Genomic DNA, 21,924 nt, shown 5'->3' with positions numbered 1-21,924 from the left:
GGCTAGATACTTTAACCCGATTTCGAGCAAACTTATATTTTAAAGGACTATTGTTATAAATTCCTAATTATTTGCATTTTAAACCTTAATTGCTTACATGTCTCATCATTTATTTTATTAAAGACTTCCAAGACAACTTTTCTAATATAAGACTTTTTCCTTTAGGCTTTGTTCGTTAAATCCGCCGTTCCGGTTAGACTCCAAATCATCAATCTTTCAAGTTTGTTACTTGAACGTGAGTACTTTCATACCCCGTTTTTTTGGGGGTGATATTGCACACTTATTCAAATTAAATGCTTTATACTTGAGTCTTAAATCACAAACTTTATTGTATACTTTACTTAAATAAATGCTCGATTTGGTGTTCTATGCTTACATGCTAATGTGCTTACCGCTTTTGGAGAGTTGATTCATAAATCCGTGAACTATCTGGTATTCTCTTATAGCATGGTGTCGTTAATGTATTCTTATTAACGATCTCATTCATAAATCTGTGAACTAATGGGTATTCTCTTATAGCACGGTGTCACTAATGTATTCTTATTAGTGATCTCATATTATCCAAATTACTGACATTATTTATTGTTTCGTATACAAGTTGTGAAAATTTCATATTATATACATATTGTTTAAAACTATGAATTGCTTACCAACCTTTGTGTTGACAAATTTTATTTTATGCAATGTTACAGGTTTGCATTTAGGTTGATTCGAGATCGTGAAGAAAACGTTGTCAAGACCTCTAGGATATTAGGAACATGAACAATATTTGATTTGCTATATTTTATTATGATTATCTTATGAACAAGTATGTTATGTGACATTTTGATGTTGTGAAATTAAATGAGTTTGTTAAATATTGTCGTTTTAAATAGTGACATGCGCTTATGGGCAATCCGTCGCATCCAGGCATGTTCCACCGCCTTTGGTCGGGGTGTGACAGTAACCAAAGAGAGTATCTATGAATTAAGCCTATTTTTATTTCCATGGACCATAAGTGTAAATGTAGAGAATATTTATATAAATTAATAAAGTTAAAAAGAAAAAAAGAAACTTTCCCTTTCATCCCACTCAAAACTCCTCTTTTACGGCAATCTTCATGAACTATTACAAACTTCCATCACACCATAAACTCCGAAAATTATGGCCATCACCGCACTACTACAACAATTGTAATCTCCAAATTTTAGCAATATCCCGCGATAGCCGAACCATATACCACTAACAATCGCCAAGATCCAAAACACAAGAATTAAACCGTGTTGTCGGAGTTTTCCATAATCCAATTTCGAAGCAATCAACGTCATGAAAACATTACTCAATAAGAAATGAGAAGTAATATGTCCAACTATATAAGATAATTTTTTTTAATAATTAGTTAAGAACAATTTAAAAATGTTTTAAGTAATACTAAGGGTAGGTGTACACATAGTTATTTTGTTTTCTTCCGGTAAGTTATATTTGTAGATAGGATGTATGGCTGTGATATTACCCATACACAATATACACAATTTATTTGACAAATTACAATCCTTTTAAATCTCAAAAGCATAACTTTAAACAAAAGGATTTCTTAACTAATTATTAAAAAAAATTATCTTAAATAGTTGGACATATTACTTCCCAGTTCTTTTTGTGTAATGTTTTAATGACGCGAAATTGGATTATGGAAAACTCCCGCAACACATCATGTTTTGGATTTTGACGATTCTTAGGGGTATATGGTTCGGCTAGGGCAGGGTATTGTTAAATTTGGAGATTAGAGTTGCTGCAATAGTGTGGTGATGCCATAAAAATTTCTTTAAATTCAACTACCTTTGATAGGCTACTTCTTTTTTCCTTTAAACACCAATCAAAATTTTATTCTATACAAAAGTAAACGTACAAGGCACATGGCCAACCACCAATAGTTACACCCACCAAATCACTAATAATAATATACACCACTCCAACTTAGAGCGATAAAATAGCTAGTAAGAAAATTTGGTACTTCGTAAAAGTTGTTTAGGTGACAATGAAAATATATTTTTAATCTCTACCAAATTAAAGCCAAGAATTGTAAAATATTGATCTAAACTAGTTTATAAAAGAAACTAGTGAAGAATTAAATAAACAAAGAATGAACAACATCCACTATAACTCGTCACTCCTTTTAATTAAACAATTACGATAACTTACCTATAAACTTGGGATCCAACATACAAAGTGACTAAATGGAACATACAAGCATAAAAGACAGGTAAAAATGAAATGGAACATAATTAGCACAAAAAAACATCTCCCGATATTTTCATATCAATTCCTTCTTATCAAACATTTACTACAAAATTACAAAGTTCATTCCAATTAACTTAAAACTTATGCAAGTAGATAGAAAATTCTCAAGGTAAACAAACATAACAATATCAAGAGTCACTCTCTTCAGCCCGCGATCCTGCACATGCCAAACAAACAATGTTACAGTCCAATACAAAACATGAATGTTTGATCCATTTATTTGTTGAAAAAAACGTGTGCCCCTTAATGAAATAAGTTTCGTAATCATACTTGAAACGTTACGCACACTTGTTATGCGGACTCTAATATATTATTGTACCAAGGTAACATAAACCTTTATGATGACGAGCTATGGTCTTGGATCTGAGAAAGGGCAACAGCGATCTGAGCACCGAGAGCGGCATTGTTCTTCACAAGTGCAATGTCTATTAACCATGTTAAGAACACAACATTCACACGATATTTCAACCCCGTCACATATCAAACCTAACACGACGAATCTAATTAAACAGGTCAACCTGAGCACACCTGTTTATTAAACAGGCTGAACATGACAACCCAAGGCCTGATTATTTCCGTGTGGTGATTTAGGCCGTGCCCCCTAAATTACACACAATCTCATGAAATGTTTTATTATTATTATTGTGAAAATTTATTGTGTATGTAAACATAATTAACATAATATAAAGGATACTCGACTCGAGAGAAGCTCCTCCGGTCAGTTCATTCACTCGGGAAAGTAAGTAAGGTGTTTCCGCACTGCCCGTTATGCCCTTATCACTGCACCAAAATATATAGCAGTAAATAATAATGCAAGCATACATAAACATAAACATAAACAAATAAATAATAATCAAACTAATATTCATACCTAGCTTCCCTCAGTGCTGTTTGTATCGCAGACTCTATAATATTACCCGAAACCGAATGTTCTTTTGGTATCGGGATTGCTATCAATATACCCGATTTAAGATCAAGTTTCCTGTTCACCTCTGTTATCATTATATTATTAATATTAGTATTTACCTTTAATTTAATGATGTAAACTGAAGAATGAAAATAAAGTTTAATGAGACTTGCCAATTAAGCGAGCGCATTCTTCGGGTGAATCCAGTTGGCATGGTGCCTGCAATAACATTATTAGTGGTCGATTTGACCTCGTTTCAGTGGGTTGGTGATTTCTAGACTTGTTAACGAACCAAACGAACATAAAGGGGGCATGTCCGTGTTAGTTCTTTAGCTTTAACTGAACAAATGATTGAACACAAACGAGGTTTTCTTGTTCGTTTATGTACATTTGTAGTATAAACGAACGGTTCACGAACTCAAAACAAATAAACCTAGCTGAACATAGATGAACGAACATGAACAGGGCATGTTCGTTCATTTAACTTTAACCGAACAAATGGTCGAATATGAACATTTAAACGAACAGGGCATGTTCGTTCATTTAACTTTAACCGAACAAATGGTCGAATATGAACATTTAAACGAACGAGGTTTTCTTGATCGTGTTTGTTCGTTAAGAAATTGAGCGTGTTCATGTTCGTTTATGTTTTTTTGTTAATAGTATAAACGAATGGTTCACGAATGTAAACGAATGAACGCAGCTGAAGTGCTGAACATAGATGAACTAACACGAACAGGGCATGTTCATTTGTTTACCTTTAACTGAACAAACGATAGAACATGAACACTTAAACGAATGAGTTTCTTTTTCATGTTCATGCTCGTACGTTAAAAATTAGTGTTTTTATGTTCGGTTGTTAGTAGTATAAGCGAACGGTTCAAGAATGCAAACGAACGAACGTAACTGAACATAAGTGAACAAACATAACCGAGCAAACACCAATAAAAAGTAAACGTGAACATGAAATCTATTGGCATAGTAAATTCATATAACTATATTAAATTGCAATGTCTGACATTTTTATTTAAACAACCTAGACTAAACTGTAACGGCATTGAGAATTAAAACGAATATATAAACGAACAAACATAAACGAGCCTAAATAGATATACATACATACCTTGCAGCCACTTTTTTCAGAGAAAAAAGCAGGAAAATCATCAGTTTGGTATGAAACAACAGAAACTCCTTGTGTTTCCTGTAACAATGAGAATTTACAGTTAAACGCCAATCTGGCAGTCTAAGGGTAAAATGGTAACAAATTGAAGAATGAAGATACCAAATACTCTAAGGTTCTGGGGATATCTAATATGGACTTGACACCAGCTGACACTATAGTTATAGGAGTTCTTCCAAGCTCGGTAAGATCAGATGATATATCCATAGCTGAAACAATCAGTTATTGGCAAAATGAGCGGTTAATTGTTTAGTACGGATGAAGATGTTTAATGTATTTGAACACACTTTGGATGAATTTTGACCAATTAGACCATCCAAAATTTGATATTAACATAAAACCTCTTAAGTAAATGATTCTAACATTTAGGTTATTATCAAACAATATTGATTTTAAATATAACTAACACATTGGGTATTTACAAGGACACCATGCTTGCTTGTGGAGTTTGCATATAATGTATACATGTGTGGGCCCTCCTGTGGGCAAACGTGAAATTGCAATAATTTTGACGTTATTTTACTAATTACGTGAAAATAACGTTAAAAGTGGCGGAAGGTTAATCATGCATCATTTGGTCACGTTGATAGCCGAAAGACAAGGGTGCATGCACCAATCGGCCGGTGTCCCGATGGCTGAGTGCTATGCTATGTGCCCTATGTCCAAGGCTTGTTGAAAAACAACTATCGAGCCTGGCTCTCCCCAGAGGCAGCCTCTCTATTCCTATGGCGTAGAGGTAAGACTTTATACATCTTACTCTCCTCAGACCCTACCACAGCTTTGCTATTAATGGGATTTTCTGAGTATGATGATGATGATTGGTTATCTACAAGAACTATATATATAGGACATAAAGTTCTTCCGGTCAACCCAACCGGTATAAAAAATACCCTGTTTTGATCCGGACCCATTTTGACCTGTTATGCAAAGTGGAAGTGTCTGGGTGAGGAAGGAGTCATGTGGTTAACTACTCTGTTCATCATTATCCTCAAATCTGGTAAGATGCCAGACCAATGGAGGAGCAGCGTTGTTGTTCCTATCTATAAGAACAAAGGAGACGCCCAATGTTGTGGTAACTACCGAGGAATCAAACTTCTAAGCCATACTACGAAGCTATGGGAAAGAGTGATTGAGGTTAGACTTAGACGGGAAACTCAGGTTATGGTGAACCAATTTGGCTTCATGCCGGGGCGTTCCACCACAGATTCAATACACCTTTTAAGAAGTCAATGGAAAAGTTTAGGGAGAAGAAGCGTGACCTGCATATGGTGTTTATTGACCTAGAAAAGGCCTATGACAGTGTGCCACGACAGGTGCTTTGGGAGTGCTTGGAGGGTAGAGGAGTACCAAGGAAATACATAGAGATAATTATGGATATGTATACAAGGAGTGCAACAAGTGTCCGTGCGCCAGTAGGGGATACTGATTTCTTCCCAGTAGAGGTAGGTCTTCACCAGGGGTCAGCGCTGAGTCCGTTTCTTTTTGCAGTAGTCTTGGATGAGTTGTCAAAGTCGATTCAGGGGACGCTTCCGTGGTGCATGATGTTCACAGACGATATTGTGTTACTTGCTGAGAGAAAACAAGATCTAAACATGAGGCTTGAGGAGTGGCGAACAACCTTAGAGACAAAAGGTTTAAGGATTAGTCGCTCTAAGACGGAGTACCTCCACTGTGATTTCGGCGGGGGGAATGACAACGAGGATGTACAGATCACCATTGAAGGGCAAGTGGTTCCGCAGGTAACGAAGTTCAAGTATCTAGGATCATTTGTTCAGAGCGATGGGGAATTAGACAGTGATGTGACCCATCGAGTTCAGGCAGGATGGTGTAAATGGAAAGCAGCCACAGGTATACTGTGCGACAAGAGTTTCCCATCTAAACTAAAGGGAAAATTTTATAGGGTTGCGGTTAGACCTGCAATGTTATATGGATCAGATTGCTGGGCTATCAAGAAGGCACAAGTGCGGAATATGGAGGTAGCAGAAATGAGAATGCTACGTTGGATGTGTGGGCACACAAGGTTAGACCGAATAAGAAACGTTGTGTTTCGAGAGAGATTAGGGGTGGCGAACATAGCAGAAAAGATAAGAGAGGGGAGATTGAGATGGTTTGGACATGTGAAGAGAAGACAGCCGACGAATCTTGTTAGAACCGTAGAAAACATTACTATAGAAGGGAGGAGGGGTAGAGGACGACCTAAACTGACGTGGGATGAGAGGATTAAGCATGATTTGATAGACCCTTTCTGAGGACATGGTTGAGGATAGGAATTCATGGAGAAGTAGAATTAAAGTTAAGGATTTTTAGTGAGAAAGGAATTCCTTAGGGCTTCTATTTACCTTATTTTGGTCACATTTATAGTATTAGTATTAGTATTATTCTTCCCATATACATAGTATTAGTATATTCTTTTCATATATATTATTAGTAGTATTATGATTATTATTATTATTATTACTATTATTATTATCATTAATATTATTATCATTACTGTTAAACTTTGATTTCCTTTGTATTGCTTCATACATATGGACTTTAGAGCTGAGGGTCTCTCTGGAAGCCACCTCTTTATCCCTTTGGATAGAGGTACGGTGTGCCTACATCCCACCCTCCCCAGACCCTACCTATAGCTTTGCTGTTGGTGGGACTTCACTGGGTATGATTGATTGATTGGTGCAAACTGTCAGCCAGACCCACACATTTTGCCATCGGTATACAAGCCCCAAATGGAAGCGTTCATGTTTGCTCGTTTAACTTAAACTGAACACACGATCAAACACGAACAATTAAACAAGCAAACCTTTCTTGTTCATGTTTGATCGTCAAAAAAATGAATATGTTCGTTCGTTAATAGTATAAACGAACAGAAATACTTGAACATAGATGAACGATCATAGATTCATAACTAATTTAAAATCATTTAGGCGTAATGTGAATAACAATGTGTTGGTCATAAAAAGTTATTAAATCTAGACTAAGTTGTCATGGGCTAATGACTGCTAAATGAATATATCAACGACTATAAATGAACGTAAACGAACTTAAATGCATGAATGTAAACGGATGTTGACGAACGACACAAGTGTTCATGATCATTCGTTTAACTAAATGAACAGATATTTTGTAATGTTACGAACTTCTCGTCCAACAGTTCATGAATCGTTCACTGAACGTTTAGTTCGTTTACAAGTCTAACTAACCACCAGTAAGAAGGGTATAGTCCTTTTCTGAGACCAAGGTATATGTTCTTTGGTGCATCTAAATTGTGAATATCTAAAAACTATGAGGGCTTCCATTTTAAGAAGCTAAATAAAAATATATAGCAGCATTGTATGCATATAGTGATCAGAATGCTTACTGCTTTCTCCATGTTTGTGGACTCCACCAATGCCTCCCGTCACAAATATTGATATGCCAACCTGAAGAAATATGCAAGCTATGTTTAATACTAATGGGTAAAATAACAAAGTTAAAAACTTATTTTGATCATTTTATGACAATCTTAGAGACAAGTCTTATTGATATATGTTTTAATCGTACTTTTTTATAACACAAAGATATGAAAACTTCTTGTGCAACAACCCTATTATCCCGCAGAAAATTAGGTCGGTAGACGAATCGTACATTCAGTGAACTATTCGTGAACCATTCGCCGTGAAGTTTGTTTGTGTTTTCTTATTTAATAAACGAGCAAACATGAACACAAAATTTTAATTCATATATGTTCATGAACAACCGTTTATGTTCGCTAGTTTACATTTTTTAAGTTTGTTCGTTTACGTTTGTTAGTATATTATTTAAATTTTTTAGGCCTCTTACAGTTAAGTCTAGTTTTAACAACTTTTTAAACCGAAATACTGAATAAATTGCTGTTCACATTTAATTTTATTCAGTTTTACCTCGTACAATGCTTAAGGCTCTTGGTTGAGTAGAAAGAGCAACTTTTAATTTATTCAAATATGTTCGTTCATTTATGTTCAGTTTTGTTCGTTTGTTAATGCGTGCGAAACATTCATTTATACGAACACGAACATGAACGTTTAATTGTTCATGTTCGATTGTTTGAATAGTTAAAGTCAAGCAAAAGAACACGCTCCGTTCGGATTTTTTTACAAGTCTAACCATAATGATTTAGCCTAAAAGATAGAAGCAGTACCATGGAAGCAAAGATCATGGTTGCAGACACAGTAGTTCCACCGCTGCTTCTTGTAGCCACCTGGCACGTCAAGTGTAATAGTTACATAAGGTTATTGAGACCGCTTCACATGATAGGCCAAGTAAAACTTTGATGAATTGAATTAACAAAATAATCAAATAGAAACCTCAACTGAACCAAACTAAAAATCAAACTATTTAAAAGCAAGTTGATGAAAACTTGCAATTGTAGCTAGCATATATAAACAAGGAGTTAGTTACTCACAACATGTGCGATATCCCTTCGGGATATCTTGCGGGCACTGGTTCCTAGTTTAGCTAACCTCTCGAGTTCTTCAGCGTTAAGACCTATGCACGGAATGCCTTCCAAGATACCGATAGTTGCAGGGACAGCTCCTTTTTCCCTTACAATAGTCTCCACCTCTTTAGCAGTCTCCAAATTTTGAGGATAAGGCATCCCTAGAAGTAGAAACATATCATCATGTATTGTATTGAACACATAACATATGTTATGAATGATTGATATCAATTACCAACCATGAGATATTATGGTTGACTCTAGAGCAACAACGGCCTTGCCATTGGCTAAAGCTGTGGTAACATCCGGAGAGATCTTAATCGTCCCCATACTCGCATTGTCATTGCTCCCACCCTGATTCATTCATTCGTAATTGATCTTAGAACAGATGATGCATGTTATGTTAGAACGAATATATGAATGAATAATAATAATAATAATAATACCTTGCCGGTGCTTGATTTAGTGATATGGAAATGGCGGTGGAGATTGGCCAGTCTTGACAGGGCGTTCGAAGCCATTATTGCCGGAGGAACGAATTGATTGATTGATTGATTTCTTATACAAAATTATTATTTATTTAATTCGATCAACCTCGTTTGTTTGGGCGTTCCTTGTGTTCGACGGACACCCGATAATTATGGCCAACTCACGGACCAAGTTTTAAGGAGGAAATGCACCATATCATATTTCCTTTTATTACTTTACTTTCTTTAAACATAACAACTAATTAAATACTAATGACAAAAATATTAATTACTTGAATTTATTTCTCAGATTATGTAATCGAATCTCAGCCCTTCAATACAAGTTCAATTTAATTGCATAGCAGGAACTGTTACTCGATTTAGGGCAACAACTTGGGTGGCGAGCGGTATATGTTTAAAAAACATGACTGTCATTTAATATTTATATATTTTTTGGATTATAATATTATTTATTGTACTGAAGTTAATAATATACTTAGTATTTGAGTGATGAAAGGGTTTCACAGCTAAATGAGATGTTATAACCCGGTTTAAAGCTATTTGGGTTTTGTGAGACACATGACCCTTTTATTATTATTTTTTTTTTACTATAAATATGTTTTTTAATTATAAATAGTATATATATCTTTTTTTTAAAGAATTAAGATATTAATTTTTAGTATATCTCTATTATTATAGGATTATTATATCAAATATTTGGTTAAATTAATTTTTAATTTAATGAGATGTTATAACCCTTTTAAGGAATATGAGTTTGGTGAGACTCATACCCATGAATTCGGGTATCTGGTGGCTTGAAAGAATGTAGGGAGCAACCAGAGAGCATTTTAAGGTTTCGTTTTTATATAACATAGATTGTCTGCATTTGGAGGCCTCAAGTCGCTCCCTCACTCTCGTGCACCAGATTGCCCCATTCGTAAATTATGGCTTCTCATTTAGTCCCTCCTTTTAATTTCGTGGGTCATGGGTTGTATCTATGGGTCTGGGTACCGTTTTAAGAAAATGGGTTATAATCCGGGTTATAACCTCTTATTCACTCATCCGCTCATCTGCCACAATGCTTCTTCCTCTCACCCTCAAACCCTAACCCTACAATTACGAATTAATCTGGTAACGGAGAGGAAGTCAAGGAATTATCAAACGCTGATATTCGTTTTCGAATTTCATTCATCGACGGCAGGTTCTTAAATTTATTAGATTGACTGTTGAATTCTTCGAATTTGATATTTGTTTTCTAATTTCGTTAATTGACTCTATAATATTTTATACTGTTTTTTTTTATTTCATCGATTTTTTTTCTGGTCTAAACATAGTTATTGATTTACACACTTTTGTATTAAAAACTGAGAATTTATATCATCATGTTTTTAGTTTTGTTTTGTTATGTTACAAATGTTTTAAACCAAGTCTGCATTCCAATTATTCAACAAAATCTTTTCAAACATAATCTCATAATCAAATTATTATTAGGATAATCTGTTAGTTGTTTATTTTGTTTATATCATACAATTTAACATTTATAAGTTAATTAACCTAGAATGAGGTTATTTATGCCATTTAATATTGCAGTAGAAAACTTTCATCAACACTGTAGAAAAATCATGTTATAATTTTTCATCATGTTACTCATACTCTAATAAACTTATATCAACTTAGTTGTAGTGCAATTAATTTTTAATTATCATTGTTGCAGAAGATGACTAAATACAACAATTTGGTCTGACAATGATTCGAGAAGCTTATGTTAACCGACTGGAACCCTGATTTAGACTTCAACCACTCACCCCCTCGAACCACATGCACCCTCTTCTTGAAACACTTGGGCCACCGAACCCACAATTTGTGAGCCCAAGAACACCAGTTCCATCAACGTTCGAGTCTGACCCTGCATCGAAAACCTAGCTTCCAACGAGTCGTACATGGCCGAATAATGGTGCAAGGTGTCCATGAACCGTCCCTCGAACCCACCTTCAACTTTCACGCCTTCTCCTCACAAGTGTTATGAGTTTCTGGTTTAAGTTCTTTGATCATGTGAGAACCGAAGCCACCAAAGACGTTGTTCGGTGGCTAAAATGGGGAAGGTAAGCATACTTGATAAATTTGGGTATGTTCGAGTACAATTAATATTCCGCAAGTAAACTTTGTCATTCGAGTATACACATTATATACTTGGACCAAAGTTAGCTATTCAAATGATTATTGTTATCTGTTTATATTCGAGTAGAGTTTTAGAATTATTGATGTTCGAGTATGGATTGACATTTTGAAATATTTATAAGTTACTTTTATTAAGAACTTAATTGATCTCGAGTAAAGTAGTATGCTTGAAAACTTATACTTAATTGTAATACTACGTCTAGCAAAACCACCAACCAATTCTCCTATGCATTACTACGTGTAGCAAACCCATAAAATAATCACAGACACTAGTAAGTGACCTAATCATGCACCTATAATTAAATACATTCAACAAGACACATGCGGAACACGGATCAATTATTAATCAAAATTATATATGAAAACACATCAAATAAATTGTAAAAATATTCTTTACTCTAACATTAACCCAACAATAAATCCAAAACCTAAGAAATTACCATTGATTTAACTAGTATTCATAAAAAATTAGATACTCTAGTTTTAAATTTATAAATCTAGACTTTCCTAATGCTAGACCGTTAGACAGACAAGTGTACCTATCGACTATAGTAAAGCCTAATGAAGTTCGGAGATCGAACCCAACGTACACTAGCGATACCTAAACTAGACTCTGACTAAGAACTTAATGATTTTACTTGTTTGGTAATTAAGTAATCAAACCATAACGGATAATGACACACTTCAATACGATCACCTAGACGAACTCAAAGATAGGGGAAGCACTACCTAGGTTAAGAATCCTACTTGAGAATCTTGGGATCTCTCTTGGCTATAGAAACTAGTGTGGAACCGGGATCTTAATATACGACACCCTTGGAAAACCTTGTGGATCCCCGATCATTCTCCGGGTGTGACCTAATTAAATGGAATTCATAAGGGGCGTGTAAACTTACTAATTGGTCGAATTAAGTGCCAGTCTCTCCAACAATACATACGTATCCTAAAATAAAGATCACTCGTCGGTCTCACTATCTCAGGGCACCTAAATGCAATGGGTAACCGAAGAACAATCAATAAGACACAAATTACTATGAAACTAGGGAAATCTAGGAAACCTCATTCAGAGTGTTATAGCCTAAACACCTTATCCAAAAGACAACCCGACTATCTATTACCTCTCAGTCTCTAGATAGGTATAATATATATCTCTAACAAATCACCAACCAATTCTCCTATGGATTACTACGTCTAGCAAAACCATAAAATAATCACAAACACACAGTAAGTGACCTAAACATGCACCTATAACTGAAATACATTCAACAAGAGACATGCGGAACAAATATCAATTATTAATCAAAATTATATATGAAAACACATCAAATCAATTGTAATAATATTCTTTATTCTAACATTAACCCAACAATAAAATCCAAAACCTAAGAAATTACCATTGATTTAACAAGTATTCATAAAAAATTAGACACTCTAGTTTTATAAATCTAGACTCTCCTAATGTTAGACCGCTAGACATACAAGTGTTTATATCGACTAAAGTAAAGCCTAATGAAGTTCAGAGATCGAACCCAAAGGACACTAGCGACACATAAACTAGACTCTGATTAAGAAGTTAATGATTTTACTTCTTTGATAATTAAGTAATCAAACTAAACCGATACTGACACACTTCGATCAACGATTGATTGATTGATTGATCTCTTATACAAATTAATTCGATCAACCTCGTTTGTTTGGGCGTTCCTTGTTTTCTTCTTGTGTTCGACGGACACCCGATAATTATGGCCAACTCACAGACCAAGTTTAGAGGAGGAAATGAACTAGCAGTACATCATCCTTTTATTACTTTACTTTTTTTAAGCATAATAACTAATTAAATACTAATGACAAAATACAAACTTCCTTAAAAATATTAATTACTCGAATTTATCTATCTATCTATATAGTCGAATCTCAGCCCTTCAATACAAGTTCAATTTAGTTGCATAGCAGGAACTGTTACTCGATTCAGGGCAACAACTTGGGTGGTGAGCGGTGGGCAGGATATGGCAATATGTTTAAAAAAATGAATGTCAATTAATATTTGTATATTTTTCGGATTTTAATTTTATTTATTGCACTGAAGTTAATAATATACTTAGTATTTAATGATGAAAAGTTTTTACAACTAATTGAGATGTTATAACCCGGTTTAAAGCTATTTGGGTCTGGTGAGACACATGACCCGCTTATTATTTTTTTTACTATAAATATGTTTTTTAATTGTAAATAGTATATATTTTTTTTAAAGAAATAAGATATTAATTTATATCTCAATAGGATTTTCATATCAAATATTTGGTGAAATTAATTTTTAATTTAATGAGATATTATAACCCTGTTAAGGAATATATGAGTTTGGTGAGACTCATACCCGTGATTTTGGGTATCTAATGCCTTGAGAGAATGTAGGGAGCAACTAGAGAGCTTTTAAAAGTTTCGTTTATATATATTTTAGATCATCTGCATTTAGAGGCCTCACGTCGCTCCCTCACTCCCGTGCCACCAGATTTCCCCATTCGTGAATTCTGGCTACTCATTCAATCTCTCTTTTTAATTTCATGTGTCATAGGTTGTATATGTCGGTCTGGGTACCGTTTTAAGAAAATGGGTTATAATCCGGGTTATAACCTATCATTCACACATCCACTCATCTGCCTCAATTCTTCTTCCTCTCACCCTCAAACCCTAACTCTACAATTACTAATTAATCTGATAACGGAGATGAAGTCGATGAATTCTCAAACGCTGATATTCGTTTTCGGATTTCATTCATCGACTACAGGTTCTTAAATTTATTAGATTGACTGTTGAATTCTTCGAATTCGATATTTGTTTTCTAATTTCGTTAATTGACTATATAATATTTTACACTGTTTTTTTTATTTCATCGATTTTTTTCTGGTTTAAACATAGTTATTGATTTACACACTTTTGTATTAAAAACTGAGAATTTATATCATCATGTTTTTAGTTTTTTTTGTTATGTTACAAATGTTTTAAACCAAGTCTGCATTCCAATTATTCAACTAAATATTTTCAAACATGATCTCATAATCAAATTATTATTAGGATAATCTGTTAGTTGTTTATTTTGTTTATATCATACAATTTAACATTTATAAGTTAATTAACCTAGAATGAGGTTATTTATGCCATTTAATATTGCAGTAGAAAACTTTCATCAACACTGTAGAAAAATCATGTTATAATTTTTCATCATGTTAATCATACTCTAATAAACTTATATCAACTCAGTTGTAGTGCAATTAGTTTTTAATTATCATTGTTGCAGAAGATGACTAAATACAACAGTTTGGCCTGACAATGATTTGAGAAGCTTATGTTAACTGACTGGAACCCTGATTCAGACTTCAACCACTCACCCCACGAACCACATGCACCCTCTTCTAGAAACACTCGGGCCACCGAACCAACAATTTGTGAGCCCAAGAACACCAGTTCCACCTAATCATGCACCTATAAATGAAATATATTCAACAAGACACGTGCGGAACAAAGATCAATTAATAATCAAAATTATATATGAAAACACATCAAATAAATTGTAAAAATATTCTTTACACTAACATTAACCCAACAATAAACTCCAAAACCTAAGAAATTACATTGATTTAACTAGTATTCATAAAAAATTAGACACTCTAATTTTAAATTTATAAATCTAGACTCTCCTAATTCTAGACCGCTAGACAGGCAAGTGTACTCATCGACTATAGTATAGCCTAATAAAGTTCGGAGATCGAACCCAAAGGACACTAGCGACACCTAAACTAGACTCTGGCTAAGAACTTAAAGATTTTACTTGTTTGATAATTAAGTGATCAAACCATAACGGATATTGACAAATTTCGGTACGATCACCTAGACGAACTCAAAGATAAGAGAAGCAGTACCTAGGTTTAGAATCCTACTTGAGAATCTTGGATCTCTTTTGGCTATGGAAACTAGTGTGGAACTGGGATCTTAATATACGACACCTTTGGAAAACCTTGTGCCCCCCCCCCCCCCCCCGATCATTCTCCGGGTGTGACCTAATTAAATAGAAGTCATAAGGGGCGTGTAAACTTACCGATTGGTCGAATTAAGTTCCAGTCTCTCCAACAATACAAACGTATCCTAAAATAAAGATCACTCGTCGGTCTCACTATCTCAGGGCACCTAAATGCAATGGGTAACCTAAGAACAATCAATAAGACACAAATTACTATGAAACTAGGGAAATCTAGCAAACCTCATTCAAACACGTAATCTGACTAATCTGTAAGTTTCCACGCCCCTTATGAATTCATTTAGGTCACACCCAGAGAATGATCGGGGGTCCACTAGGTTTTCCAAGGGTGTCGTATATTAAGATCCCGGTTCCCCAATAGTTTCCATAGCCAAGAGAGATCCAAGATTCTCAAGTAGGATTCTAAACTTATGTAGTGCTTCTCCTATCTTCGAGATCGTTTAGGTGGTCGTATCGAAGTGCATCAGTATCTGTTTTACTATGATTACTTAATTATCAAACAAGTAAAGTCATTAACTTTTTAGTCAGAGTCCAGTTTAGGTTTCGCTAGTGTCCTTTGGGTTGGATCTCCGAACTTCATTAGGCTTTACTTTAGTCGATAGAAACACTTGCCTGTCTAGCCGTCTAACATTCTACCTCTCAATCTCTAGATAGTTTTAAATTTATTAACCTAGACTCTCCTAATGTTAGACGGCTAGACAGGAAAGTGTTTCTATCGACTAAAGTAAAGCCTAATGAAGTTCGGAGATCCAACCCAAAGGACACTAGCGACACCTAAACTAGACTCTGACTAAAAAGTTAATGATTTTACTTATTTGATAATTAAGTAATCATAGTAAAACATATGCTAATGCACTTCGATACGACCACCTAGACGATCTCGAATATAGGAGAAGCACTACCTAGGTTTAGAATCCTACTTGAGAATCTTGGATCTCTCTTGGCTATGGAAACTATTGGGGAACCGGGATCTTAATATACGACACCCTTGGAAAACCTAGTGGACCCCCGATCATTCTCCGGGTGTGACCTAAATGGAATTCATAAGGGGCGTGGAAACTTACAGATTAGTCAGATTACGTGTCAGTCTCTCCAACAATAAAAACGTACCCTAAAATAAAGATCAATTGTCGGTCTCACTATCTCAGGGCACCTAAATGCAATGGGTAGCCTAAGAACAATCAATAAGACACAAATTACTATGAAATTAGGGAAATCTAGGAAACTTCCTTCAGAGTGTTATAGCCTCCTTCAGAGTGTTATAGCCGAAGGTAATCTTCACATACCTCTCGACGAAGTACGTATCGATGAAACCTTGCAAATGATCGAAAAACCCGTTGAAATCGTGGACCGCAATGAAAAACGAACCAAACATAGACGCATTCGTTTAGTTAACGTCCGTTGGGAATTACGGCGCGGCGCTGGATTTACTTGGGAACGAGAAGACGCTATGAAGGAAAAGTACCCGCACTTGTTTATGACTTATTCTCTTTAATTTCGGGACGAAATTTCCTATAGTAGGGAAGACTGTAACATTCGTCATTTTCTGTTTAACTTATATTTATATTTGTATCAAAAACCCGACCCGTTTTGATTTTTCGGATCCGTCGTTATTAATGAAATATTGGGTTTAATTTATATTTGTTTGTTTACACCTTGTTTGACCAACTTAAATTACCCCATTACATGAAAACCTTAAAAGAAACTTTATAACCAACCCTTCACTCTTTCCCTATATAAACAAGGCCAATACCACCCCATTTGGGTTTGCTCTTTCACCTCAAACTCTCCCCAATCTAGATCTAAGTATTCTCTCTAAACTTTCTCCCAACCCAAGTGTTCATCTTCAACCTCTTGTTAGTTTGATTACTTAAGGTCAAACTAATTCAAACCTTGTTCTAACTATTTTTTGTTACTTAAAGCTTGATGTTGCAATATATATATACAATATTCACCCCTTGTTTCCTTCGGCTTTCACTTCTCCAGTCACGGTCGGTTGAAGTGTTGTGCTACAAGGCAAGGCTACATGGAGGACTGTTATAGTCCTTGATATATACTTAACTTATGCTTTAGTTTATGCTTTAATTTTGTTTATGCTCATCAATATTGTTTAGTCCTTACTTTTAATTTCTAAATCATTTTTAATAGTTCAATGGTATTGGGTATGTGGCCACCATTTTCGGTTTCATCCCAAGTCAAGAGCCGAAACCAAAACCGAATTTTTGTTTAAATACTTTATTGTTAACATATTGTATGAAATATTTGAGTATTATTATTTTTAAGTTTATTTTAATGAGTTCTATGGTATTGGATATGTAGCCACCATTTTCGGTTTCATTCCGAGTCAAGAGCCGAACCAAAACCGAACTCTTGTTTAAATACTTTATATTTAAAATGATTTATTAATATGTTACAAGTAGGGGTGTTCACGGTCCGGTTTTCGCGGTTTTTAGGCCAAACCGTAAGTAACGGTTTTTAATTTTCGTAAACCAAAACCGAACCGTTGAACTCTTAAACCGAAGCAAACCAAACTGTTAGTAACGGTTTGGTTCCGGTTTGGTTTCACGGTTTGGGTGTGTCAGAATTTTATATAAAATGTCTAAGCTAATTTCTGATATTTTGTTGTAAAGTTTTTAATAAATTATGAATTTTACCAAACATCTACTGATTTTATTCTCAATTAAAAACTTAAAGACCGAACAATGTTTCTTGTGTTTTAGACTTGGGCTTAGCCCACCTTGTTTAGTTACTCTTATTAATTATTAACACATATTTATATACACATACTAATACTTAATAGTATAAAATGTATTATGTGTCTAGTAAGATATTTATATATATATATATATATATATATATATCAAATACTTAGAAATATATATGATTAAATCATATGGTCAGGTCCTGTTTTATACGGTTGGTTTTCGGTACAAACCGTAAACCAAACCGTTCGTAACGGTTTAAAAATTTCAAACCAACCAACCGGAAGTTAAGAAAGAAAACCAACCGTGAAACCAAACTGATGACTGGTTTGGACGGTTTCATGGTTTCGAACCGAACCGTGAATACCCCTAGTAACAAGTATGAATAGTGTATTATAATTTCTAAGCTCAAGTTAATAAGTTCTATGGTATTAGGTATGTGGCAACCATCCTCGGTTTTATTCCGCATCAAGGACCGAACCAAGACCGAACTAAACCAAGTTCACTCGCTTAAGACACACTAGTGTGTTTTGAGCCACCGAATCTCATATTTTCTCTAAAACTATTTTATAAACTAATTTTAAATTTTTTTCTAAAAACACTTGGTATGTTGAATCTAACTTGATCTTATAACAAGTTTGGACTGACAAAACCAAACACTCGCTTAACGGACGTCGAGGTTCTTCTTAATAGAACTACACACTTGGCTAAGCTTCTTTTGATTTCATTGAGTTATCTCATAACATTTTGGAACCTCAGCTTGGAGCTTGACAAATTATCAAGACTTGTACCGACAAATCCAAACACTCGTAAAGTCTTGTTTTGGTATCTATTTAACTTTGCAATATTGCAATTACACCCAAATATTTACATAACAAAGGTTAAATAAAAAATAATAAATAGAATACCGAGACCCGACTTCGAGTAAATTTACTTTTCAAAAATCAATACTTTAATTCCTTATGTGTTTACATTTTAACCTTCAAACTTTAATTTATCTATGTTACTTGTCAAGTTATTTTACTTTAAAAGCTTCCAAAACCATCTACTAACTCAAGACCCTTTTTAATCTAGGTCTTGCCCGTTGAACCTACCATTCCCCCGTTTTATCGCAAACAATCCTTTAAGTTACTTACTTCACGTGAGTACATTTCATCCCCCCCCCCCCCCCGTTTTTCACTTTTATACTTTGGGGGTAACATGCATACTTATCCAAAACAAGAACGATTTATAACACTTATCTTCAAACCACAAAATTTAGGGTGTATGATGCTTAGAATACTTGCTCTATTGTGTGTTATATGCTTCATATGCTTTACGTGCACGAGTGTTTATTTTATGTTGTTGTGGAACACAATAAGTATGATTATACGCACCCCTAACTACTTAGCCTTGTGCAGGTAGCATAGGGCATCATTATCCGAGTATGTCGGTTGTTACCGATTAGAATGGATCCTCATTTACATATGTTTTATATACCACGATCGATGCTTTTATTTATTATCTCATATACGTTTGTGGATTTTGCTCATATTATATATACTCAAAACTATGAAATTGCTCACCAACATACATGTTGACAAATATTATTTTATGCATTGTTATAGTTTTGATTATTACTTGACTTGGAGTTTGAAGACGCCGTTCTATTTGATACCGCAAGGTTATTAGAAGAACGAACAATATTAATTTCTTGTATTTGGTATTTATCTGTATGAACGAGATGTGCTACTTTTGTGATTTAATGAAATTAATGAGTTGATTAAATATTGTCACTTTAATAGTGTCTTGTGTTCATGGGCAATCCATTGCACCCTGGCATGTTCTGCCGCCTTTGGTCGGGGCGTGACAATTAGACACTCTAGTTTAAAATTTATAAATCTAGACTCTCCAAATGCTAGACCGCTAGACAGGCAAATGTACCTATCGACTATAGTAAAGCCTAATGAAGTTCGGAGATCAAACCCAAAGTACACTAGCGACACCTAAACTAGACTATGACTAAGAATTAATGATTTTACTTATTTGATAATTAAGTAATCAAACTAAACATATACTTACACACTTCGATAAGATCACCTAGACTAACTAAAAAATAGGAGAAGCGCTACCTAGGTTTTGAATCTTACTTGAGAATCTTGGATCTCTCTTGGCTATGGAAACTATTGTGGAACCGGGATCTTAATATACGACACCCTTGGAAAACCTAGTGGACCCCCGATCATACTCCAGGTGTGACCTAAATGGAATTCAAAAGGGGCGTGTAAACTTACCGATTGGTCGGATTACATGCTAGTCTCTTTAACAATACAAACGCACCCTAAAATAAAGATCACTCATCGGTCTCACTATCTCAGGGCACCTAAATGTAATGGGTAACCTAAGAACAATCAATAAGACACAAATTACTATGAAACTAGGGAAATCTAGGAAACCCCCTTCAGAGTGTTATAGCCTAAACACCTTATCCCATGGACAACCTGACTATCTATTACCTCTCAGTCTCTAGATAGGTAGAATATAAATCTATAACAAACCACGAACCAATTCTCACAAGGATTACTACGTCTAGAAAAACCATAAAATAATCACAAACACACAGTAAGTGACCTAAACATGCACCTATAACTGAAATACATTCAACAAGACACATGCGGAAAAAATATCAATTATTAATCAATACTATTTATTCAAACACATAAAATTAATTGTAAAAAGATACTTTACTCTATCATTAACCCAACAATAAAATCTAAAACCCAAGAAATTACCATTGATTTTCTAACATGTATTTACTAAAAACTAAACACTCTAGTTTTAAATTTACAAATCTAAGCTCTCCTAATGCTAGACTGCTAGACACACAAGTGTACTTATCGACTATTGTAAAGCCAAATAAAGTCCGGATATCAAACTCAAAGGACATTAACGACACTTAAACTAGACTTTGAGTAAGAACTTAATGATTTTACTTATTTAATAATTAACAAATCAAACTAAAACTGATATTGATACCTACTGATAGGATCACCTAGACGAACTCAAAGATAGGAGAAGCACAACCTAGGTTTAGCTACCTACTTGTGGATCTTGGATCTCACTTGGCTATGGAAACTATTATGGAACCGGGATCTTAAATGTGACATTCGTCAAAATTCGAATCTCGATTTGTACTCGTGTCGAAAACTTTTATCATGCAAACCCGACTCAAATTTTTTTAGAACTTTATTTAATTATTGTATAATATTATTAAAGACCTCGATCTTAAATAAACCGATGTTTGTCATAATTTAGTGTTGTTAAGAAAAACCTAAGAGGTTCAAACGAATTTTCGTAAACTCGTTATAAACTTTGGAAACCTTTAAACTCGTGTTAAACAACGATTGAAACTTGGAGGGCTTGTTTTGAAAATTTGCATTACATATACCACCAATACAAAACCTAACCCTAACATAAACATACACCATCCATCTCTTTCTCTCTAACCCGCCACCCCTGCCGGCCGTCGTTTCCGGCGAACCTCCGGCCACCATCTCCGGCGAACACCACCACCTCCGGCAACCCCTTATCACATGCAATAAATTCCAAACAACGATTCCATTACGTTTGTCCGCTAGTTTAGGTCAGTTTTCACGTGATTTAACACGTTACACAGCCGGGATTCGCGGATCGACATCACGGACTCGTCGGAAACATACAAACGAGCCGTTTGACTAATTATTCTCAA

General features: G+C 34.8%; 1 protein-coding gene across 1 annotated transcript; it reads right to left on the bottom strand.

Moving 5' to 3' along the window:
• Positions 1-2,277: 2,277 nt before the first annotated feature.
• Positions 2,278-13,181, bottom strand: LOC143530268 (pseudouridine-5'-phosphate glycosidase-like). Its single transcript, XM_077025851.1, has 13 exons — positions 13,148-13,181; positions 9,264-9,411; positions 9,057-9,171; positions 8,785-8,978; positions 8,521-8,580; positions 7,723-7,783; positions 4,467-4,573; positions 4,308-4,385; positions 3,358-3,403; positions 3,149-3,269; positions 2,972-3,057; positions 2,612-2,702; positions 2,278-2,434 (listed from the first exon to the last, which is right to left on the bottom strand). The coding sequence occupies exons 2-12, from the start codon at positions 9,336-9,338 to the stop codon at positions 2,614-2,616; spliced, it is 1,032 nt and encodes a 343-aa protein (XP_076881966.1). The 5' UTR covers positions 9,339-9,411; positions 13,148-13,181; the 3' UTR covers positions 2,278-2,434; positions 2,612-2,613.
• Positions 13,182-21,924: the final 8,743 nt, after the last annotated feature.

This window comes from Bidens hawaiensis, unplaced genomic scaffold (assembly GCF_021521415.1).
Source record: "Bidens hawaiensis isolate Kalapana, Puna unplaced genomic scaffold, B.hawaiensis_p1.1 tig00008883_1, whole genome shotgun sequence".
NCBI classification, from domain to species: Eukaryota; Viridiplantae; Streptophyta; class Magnoliopsida; order Asterales; family Asteraceae; genus Bidens; species Bidens hawaiensis.
The sequence above is the reverse complement of the archived record's forward strand: the minus strand, read 5'-3'. Positions and strand labels throughout refer to the sequence as shown.

What these genes read in the sequence shown, in the direction of transcription:
- LOC143530268 (XM_077025851.1), bottom strand. Translation starts at nt 9,338, where the DNA reads ATGGCTTCGAACGCCCTGTCAAGACTGGCCAATCTCCACCGCCATTTC. An exon ending in CCATGATCTTTGCTTCCATG is followed by an intron (nt 7,784 to 8,520) that starts GTACTGCTTCTA and finishes ATATTTCTTCAG; the next exon opens with GTTGGCATATCAATATTTGT. An exon ending in AGGAGCTTCTCTCGAGTCGA is followed by an intron (nt 2,703 to 2,971) that starts GTATCCTTTATA and finishes CATGGTTAATAG; the next exon opens with ACATTGCACTTGTGAAGAAC.